The sequence below is a fragment of the Hippocampus comes genome, unplaced genomic scaffold, assembly GCF_001891065.2.
Source record: "Hippocampus comes isolate QL1 unplaced genomic scaffold, H_comes_QL1_v1.1 scaffold174, whole genome shotgun sequence".
NCBI classification, from domain to species: domain Eukaryota; kingdom Metazoa; phylum Chordata; class Actinopteri; order Syngnathiformes; family Syngnathidae; genus Hippocampus; species Hippocampus comes.
Window position 1 is genome coordinate 4634376 of NW_017805983.1, and position 8691 is coordinate 4643066.

Sequence of the window (8691 nt, forward strand, 5' to 3'; positions counted from 1 at the left end):
CAAGAGAAATACGAGCTGTCACATGGGATGTGTCCCCTGAAGGCCTCTCATCATCTTTCACCAGCCATATGCTCACACGTGCCAGTGCCACGTTGCTCCAAAGGGGCACTTGGATGCAACAGAAATGTCATGTCATCACCCATCTACCAAGAAGCGAGACAATACGAAACACCCCCTTCCCAGTTCTCACACACCCCCTCCTTTTGTATGCACCCACTCCACTTTTTTTTTCATCAGCACTTTAACAGTAATCTGCTTCAGTGAACTGGCCATATAGTGCATGACTTGATGTGACTTGAAAGCTAAAGGACAGCTATTAAAGCCCTGTAATAACGCTAGCGTGTATGTGCGTGTGCATGTGTGTGTGTGTGTGTGTGTGTGTGTGTGGGTGCGTGTGTGTGTGTGCGCGCGCGCGTGTGTGTGTGTGTGTGTGTGTGTGTGTGTGTGTGTGTGTGTGTGCGTGCGCGCGTGGGTGTGCGCGTGTTTGCGCGCGCGCGCGTGTGCGTGCGTGAGTGTGTGTGGAAGAGGGTGGAGGGATACGAGCGTGTGCTTGGGTCAGAAGTACGGCGCAATTCAACAACAGCACGCTCAGTAGCCAATCCTCAAATGCCGAGCGAGCGAGCGACAGGGAGAGAGGGAGTGCGTTTTTCAGGCACCACTTGAAACACCCACCACTCCTCTCTTTTCTCCTCCTATCTATCTGTTAGTAACGCAAAGACAGCGGACTTTTCTTACCGGAGAAGTCAAGCTCGACTTTCACATAGGAGTCGTGTGACAGAACTGGCGCCGCACTTTCGACAAGTCCCGCATCGTTTGCGCGTCGCCACACATTGTCCACCATGCATCTATCAGGAAGGCAGCTTGGCTGATTTAGCGATTTTTTTTATCCCCCTTTCATTATTATTTCTCTGGAGGGGGATACATACCCCCAGTGGCTGCGTAAACCCAACAAGCACTGTGCGTCGGAGATCAAGCAAAATGCGGGTTGTACGGGGCAGGGTCCGTGCGTGGAGTGCGTGTTTTTTCTTACTTTCCTCAACTCTGAGTAACGGCATAACTGAGGTTGGAGGCTCGCACCAAAGCATCCCGCCGTCAGTGTGAGTACATTTTTGTTTGTTTCTGACTGTACCTTTATCGCTACACTATACACGATGAGGAAGTTGACGATTTGTATCCATTCAGTTGATATCTTTGTGACTCGTGCCATTGTTGAGATCATCAAATTTGCTGAGTAAGTTTCTACATTTCTGCCTTTATAATCATGTATTTCAACCTGCAGAGTGAAACTGTGGGCTTCAGCATTTGGTGGAGAGATGAAGTCAATCTCTGCAAAGTACTCAGGCTCGCAGCTGCTGCAGAAGGTTAGTTGGCTTCATCTGCGCTTCAGTGAATTCACCCCACATCTTGATTGTAGGAACTAAGTTTTGTTTGGTTAACTCATTTGTAGCGACACGAGTTTGCATGCTTCCCTCTGTATAATCAGTACAGTTCTTCAAGTTGCAGTGCACTGTTACAGTCATTTAAGTGAAGGTAATATGGGATAACTACTTCAAGAAAATGATTTCAAAGCATATTATAAAAGGAGTTTAAGATTGGAAATGAATATGCTTTGCTTGGGCACTTATCCAGATGCATTCACTCAGCGAAGAACTTTCTAAATAAGGACATCTGGCTTTCATAGATTTAAAAAAATGCAAACAGTAATGTGCTATGATTATAGAAGAATTATTAAGTAGTCATTTTGAGGCTACTTAACCCATTTTTCTGCTTTGTGAAAGCAATACTCTCCACTAAACCGCACAGTAAATGTGTGAATTGATTGATTAAGTAGCAAAAATTATCTATTTTCAATGCATATTTAATGTATGTGTTGCTGCAGGATGTGTTATATTTTGGAGCGCATTGTTCCGGGGATTAGTACTTGTGCATGTGCTTCCACTGATGCAGTGAGATTGAAGTTATATATATATACCCTCAAAAATAAGTTGCGCTTTGACATGTAGGTTTTGGATTTCCTTAAAGATTCCTTTATGTACCCATGACGCTGCATTGTGGCATTACAACGTGGTGAAATGCAAAATCTACACAAAGAGGGTCAATGGATGAGAGAAGAATTGAAGCTGTTGAAAGCGCACACAGGTGGATAAAGTATCGGTGGAGGTCGTTAGTTCAGATCCACTGTGGCGCGTTGCTGCGGTTCATGTGTGTGAACACGACCACACACTGCATATTCACATGCACAATCATGCATTTACCCAGTATGCCCGAGGCGCGGATTTCATCATCCGCTGATAAGCCTGAGTCAGGCTGTTATCTTTTTGACAGGATAAAAACTCTTCCCCCTTCTCATCCTTTGCCGCCTCCAAAGAGGAGATAACCCTCCTCGTGGAGTGACGACCTCCTTATAAAATGCAAATGAGGGCCACAGGGTTAACGGAGCAAAGAAGAGACTGCAGACCTTGTGGCTGGAAAACTGTATCTTATAACACCAACTGGGGATGTTTCACCTTCTTGCATAGGCATGAGCATTGAGTGATGTTCACCTTTCCCACTGAATGCTGAGCCTTGTCTGATGTGCGCATTGTGTTTCATGCACACTGGCTTTGACACCACACAAAGCGCGTAAAGATGAAGAGCAACAACAGATCCCCTGAGGACTTGTTTGCATGTGGACAAAATAGTTGGTATTTTTCTGTTCAACAAAGGAACAGTGACCAGAATCACTTGAACGTGATGAGGCAAAATTTATATGTGCAAGCCTCGTAGCTTCTGAGAGAATGTCCTTTTGACAGATGAGACGAAACTGGAGATTTTTTTGGGCAAGCGCGTCTGCTTTATGATTATGGACTAAAAAATGGAAAAGAGTACTTTCTAAGAAAAAAAAAGTTCAATATAGTGTGCCTTTTGTTTTTTAAAGAAAAATTGTTGTTTTTTTTTTTTGTTTTGCGTCGTACATACCACCAATCTGGCAGCCCCGGCAACGATGCCTGGGCCACCGACAAAGGCTGCGTGTTACCAAATATGAAAGCATTCAGATTCAAGGATTGGTGTTCTGATGAAACCAAGAAAAAGGTAGTAGCAACATGGAAGGTTTGAAACTCCAAGATAAGAGACATCTTCGACATTTACTTTTGTCTGTCAGATGCAGGTAAGCTAGCCGCGTGACCCCTGAAGCTAAGCTAGCTGGGTTAGCTCGACAGTTCAACTCGTCAATAGCTGGTCAAATATTAACTTGATGTCGGCTCTGCATTTAAATGAGAACCCACTAATGCGATAGACACACAATGGAGACTGTCATCTTGAAACTATAGCATTAAAAAAAAGTAACCGTTCAGTAACCCCTTGAGTACTTTCTTTGTCGTGAGTTTGTCCGCCATATTTGATGTGGCGCAGCCCCTGTAAAATAATGCGCGTCAGCTTCAATAAACTTCATAAAGTGACGACCTATTAAGTGCACAAAGTTATTGCCTCTCATTCACCCATTTACACACGCTATCAGATCTGGGAAGACACATATATTATTTCACATTAAACAAAAGTAAAACCTTTTATTATCACTCATGTGTTGTAACTGAGCAACAATTTATGATTTGACTCAGAAGTTTCCGAAACGAAGTAATGAGTTGACTCGTCTTGCTAGAAATTTGGTGGTGACTCGACTTGACTTGCCTAATTTTACAGTAACTTGGGACTTGCTTGGGTAATGAAGGTTATAACTTGAGACGTGCATGCCACTTGCACATACCATCACTCTCCTAAAATAATAATTAAAAAAAGCCTTTTCTTCTTCTTTTTTGTTTTAAACATCTCATGGTACTGGACTCCTAGGCTAAAATTGGCTACATCCTTAGTTGAACAAACCATTCACTTCTACTCCTGAAATAAAGTTATTAAATAACATAATAAAATCCGTAATTACTTCAAATTTTCGTGTTTTCACTTTCACACCCAGTCTTTGCACATGATTTCAGTAATTGTCTTCAAACATGTATTATGCATTTAGAAACACATCTCTGAATCAATTTTACAGGAACTTTAACATTTTAAATTTACTGAATAATAATCATTATTAAATCTTGATTTCGCCAGGTTAGTCCAACTGACATTAGAATCACTTTTCCAAACTGAGAAATGAAACCAATTTAGTTAACTCAACTCAGCTCAACTCAACTGTATTTATAGAGCACTTTAAAACAACCATCGCTGTATACAAAGTGCTGTACATGGAGCAAATATTATATATACAACAATAAAACAACAAATTAAGTTAAGTTCCTTTTCACATTAAACAAAAGTAACATTTTCCAGTGGAAACCAGGTGTGATTTGTGGGAAATTCATAAAGTTCCTGTGAGCTCATGGCTTAGTCCGTGTCACATATTTTGATGGTTTAAAAGACCATTGAATCCTGAAACCACCCTCACCTCTTTCACCCTCTGTCCTTATTTGTCTTCCCTCTCCAGTTCCTGAATCTGTCTCACAGCTCTCAATTCAAGGTTATACCAACAAGGGAATAAGTGTGTTCCTGTGCAAGAAAACAATGATCAATAACTTTTTTTGTACACTGCATACAGTGTGTCAGTCAAACTGCGCCTTTCAGACTTCTGAAACATTAAACATCACCCATCGATTGTCAGAATGAGCTCTGTGTATTTTACGCTCCTCACTGCAATTCTGCTGAATTCTTTAATTTCATGTATCATTGAACAAAGTTGTCTGTTGTCTCGACTGTATGCCTGTGTGTGTGTGTGTGTGTGTGATGTTGGCTGTACTGGTTTTCAACTCAATGACATTACAACTTCCTCCAATCACAATAGTGGGGCATTTTTCCACTGTGCAATCATTTCAAGCCCCCAAGTGATGAAACGTACATTTCAAATTACAACACAAGAAAGCCAAAGTCCTTTAATGGGCCGAGGGATTGAAATGTGGACAAAAGTATTGGTACACAAACACCATTGTACTGACTGTGGTTGACTGTGGTTTGTCCTAGAAGGCCCCTAATTACTTTTGAATTGGTTGTTTTGTACACAACTGCCCTTTTGACATTGACATTGTTTAATTTTAGACTTTGAGTAAATCAAATAAGGACGCTGAACAAAATGGTGTGTTGAATTTACTCAATCTCATTTTGTCAAGTGGTTGAACAAAATGAAATCGTCCCGTTCCGGATACATTATTAAAATGACTGGATAGTATGCTTAGAACATGTATCTCAATCCAGATGATTTGATTTTGTGCATCCACCTGACAAAATAAAATGGAGTAAATTCAACAGGCCACTTTTTTCAGTGTCTTTGTCTTATTTTCAAAAACGGTATTTGTGCATCTACTTGCTGCAAAAAAAATGTAATAAATTCAACACACCATTTTAAGTAGATGTGTAGTCTACTTAAAAAAAAGAGATCCAGATGATTTTAGTTTGTGCATCCACTTGATGAAATTAAAAAGAAGTAAATTCAACAAAAAAACTTTTTTTCATTGTTCCGGTAGTATGTTTTTAAATGTTACCCAGGACATTACAGTAGATGAAAATGCTCCATAATCATTTTGACAGTTGGTGGATAGATGGTAATAAATATAATACACCTCGTAGTTCAATATGGCTAATGGCTAAATACATGCAATTTAACAACATAATATGTGGGCAGAATCCTTGCACCTTCAAAATCATCACTTTTCAGAGAATCTAAAGGGAAGCTCTGAACATTCACTTTTTGAACACAGCAGCAATGTTGGTACTCTATTCCGTCTCAATGTCCTCAACGATTGTCCCTGTTGATTTGAATGGTTTTAATACGTTTGTGCGTTATTGTGTGAGGGTTAGCACATCGACATGAAGCATGCTCGACCCGTGAACATCACAGTGCATTTCTGACACATTCAGGGGAGCATTAGCGAGTAAAAGGCAAGGGGACGATAAGAAGGTGTAATGATGTGTGACAGCTTGGTAGGAATCCATTTGCCTGAAGAAGAGAATGTGCGTATGGTTTGCCATGTATGTTTGCTCTCTGATGCCATCCTTCCCTTCAGCTTCATGTTGTGATCCAATGACATGTCTGCTGACCCAATGGCCAAAGACAGGCGCTCCTTCCAGAAGCGGAGTCGTACAGTGACATGAGAAAGTAACAGCTTTAAGGACCGATGTATGTGTGTCATGCGCAAACCAAGAATTCAGCTAAGATTGAACGGATGTCTCTTGTAATGCAGTTTTAAAATTCAAGGTAGGCATAATGTTGCCACACAGTCAGGAAAATCAGTGAAAAACACGTTACAGTGTATGCATACACTTTATACAAACATGCATACAATGCAAGGAAATTGGGGAGATATGTATATATTTTTGAAGGGGACGTTATATTGCACATTATCAGATTCATTTATAATTAGCACCACTATTTGGGGCACAGCAATGGAATAATTTTTCCGTGACATATTTTAGATTTTCCACTGAGCCATCATGAATAGCACTTGGAGTTAATTAACTACATTGAGCATTACCTTCTTGTGTCATTGTGAAAGGCAATGTATGAGAGTCTCTTTTCTGCTCTTATCATGATTCAAGGATGGCGTGGAATTTAATTCAGTGTAAATGTATGCTCTCAACATCTCTTCGTGCCCATCTTACGTCTATCGCAAAGGGCGTTCCAACTGTGCGCATAGGTGGAGTTTTCTTTCTTTTGGTAATTTCGTACATGCGCGCGGTTAGACATGGGCGATTGCCCCAATTTGGGAGTGAACACAACCGACTTGCTTCCCGGCCATTGAATGCGGCTCCTCTCATTCCCTTTAAATTCAGCACAAGAGAGCGACGCAGTCTACAGTGCAGACACATAAAACAGACGAGAAGAAGTTCTCCACTTGCGGATGATTTAAGTTGGCCAGTGTTAAATCTGCAGGTGGATACTACCTTCCACCTCTCATGATGGACGTGTGCTGTCTACGAAAATAGAGTTGCTGATCTCTCTTAGGGAGCTGTTGCTGAGCGCTTTCGCCGCAACATGAGCTACACTGTCCCAATAAATCATGAGCGGTGTTAAAAGTTCTGCCGAAGCTATGAAGATAATGATCGTTTTGCTCCATGAACTATGGAAATGCATACAGCAAATTTCTACATACGCCATATTCCTTTGAAGAACCAACACTTCAGATGTTCATGTGTGAAAAATGCTGACTAATTGCTCAAAGTTTGTGTGAAAACAGCCTCATATTAAATGTATGAAAGACCTCTCAGTTTTATGCAGTGCATTTTTACGCCTCCATGGTTATGAAAGTAGTTTGTTTTTATACCTTTTGCTTTTTGCCTTCTTTCGAGTGAGATGTTTTAGTGTGAGTGTGGGATGTGCGATGAAGCCAATCTGCTGCCGATGCTGGGTGACATTTGAGGCGTTCCACTGTTGCTCGGTGTCAGTACAGGGGAGACAGCCGCAGATTAGATTTAGTTTTGGGGAAATTGACTAGCTGTCAGGTTCCGTTCAGTGTGACTGATGACGACGTGAGGGAACGGTGTGTGTCAGGGGTGTGTACTGATGACTGCCCGTCTTTCCCTCAAACACCTGCAACTCTCCCCTTGCTTCTCTTCTCCACGCCCACTTGTTCTCATCTGACGAAAATGATCTGGCAAAAAAAATATATTGTGCTTATTTGTGTGTGTTTGTGTGTAAATGAGACACAAAGTACAAAGAGCAATGTCATGTGTAGACTTAATTACAAAGTCGGCAGGAAGGAGCGAAGCCTGTGTCAGCCTGGCGCTTTCATGTTCGAGCAAGCCAGTTTTGCAGCGCAGCCACCTACTCATAATGTAATTAGCAGTGATGAAAGTCCTCCGGATTTTCCCGGAGTTCCGGATTTTCAAATTTTCATGAAAATTCCACCGGAAATTTGAGGAAAAATTGCCTAAAATTAATCCGGATATTAGTTGACAACATTGAACGAACACGCGTTTGAGTTCGTTGTTTTGCTATCACGAGCGTAGCCATGTTGCGGCACGAACACTAGTAACAGTAACACCCCTCCCCACGCATTCTCATGGCCTCGCCAAATCTCGGAAATTTCGAAATTTCGGCGAGAACGGAAGCCACAAAGGGTGCACGTGTGCACACAAAAGGCAGATTAATCATTGAATGTTGAGTATTTGAATTGCGTTTTGTTTAAACTAATTCATGCCTGATCGGCCAGGCGTGGCCCCAGCGCAATGTTCAAACAGGTGGACAGGCCAGCTGACATACGTGCAATAGATGCGAGTATTAGGAACACGTTCAAGTGGTCATGGCTTGAGGAAAAGGACTTGAACGGAGATTTTTTGTCCGATGACATTAGAAAGAATAGATAAAAATCCTCGTCTCACCCATCGGGTGGTGTCCGGCCCCCATTCAGCTCGGGTCCTCCACCAGAGGCTAGGAAGTTTGAGGGTTCTGCGCAGTATCCTTGCTGTTCCCAACACTTCGCTTTTCTGGACTGAGATGTCCGATGTTGTTCCCGGGATCTGTTGCAACCATTCATCCAGTTTGGGGGTCACTGCCCCGAGTGCTCCGATCACCACAGGCACAACTGTCACCTTTACCTCCCAGGCTCTCTCCAGCTCCTCTCTGAGCCCTTGGTATTTCTCGAGTTTCTCGTGTTCCTTCTTTCTGATGTTTCCATCACTTGGGACCGCTACATCCACTACAACGGCTTTCCTCTGCCCTTTATC

General features: G+C 42.1%; 1 protein-coding gene across 1 annotated transcript in view; it reads left to right on the forward strand.

Moving 5' to 3' along the window:
- The first annotated feature begins 573 nt into the window (after window positions 1-573).
- Window positions 574-8691, forward strand: part of LOC109528651 (voltage-dependent calcium channel subunit alpha-2/delta-3) — a 116036-nt gene continuing 107918 nt past the window's right edge. The window contains exons 1-2 of the mRNA XM_019891529.1: window positions 574-1097; window positions 1280-1361. Of these exons, the coding sequence (XP_019747088.1) occupies window positions 979-1097; window positions 1280-1361 (201 nt within the window). The 5' untranslated portion in view covers window positions 574-978. The remainder of the gene's footprint in view (window positions 1098-1279; window positions 1362-8691) is intronic.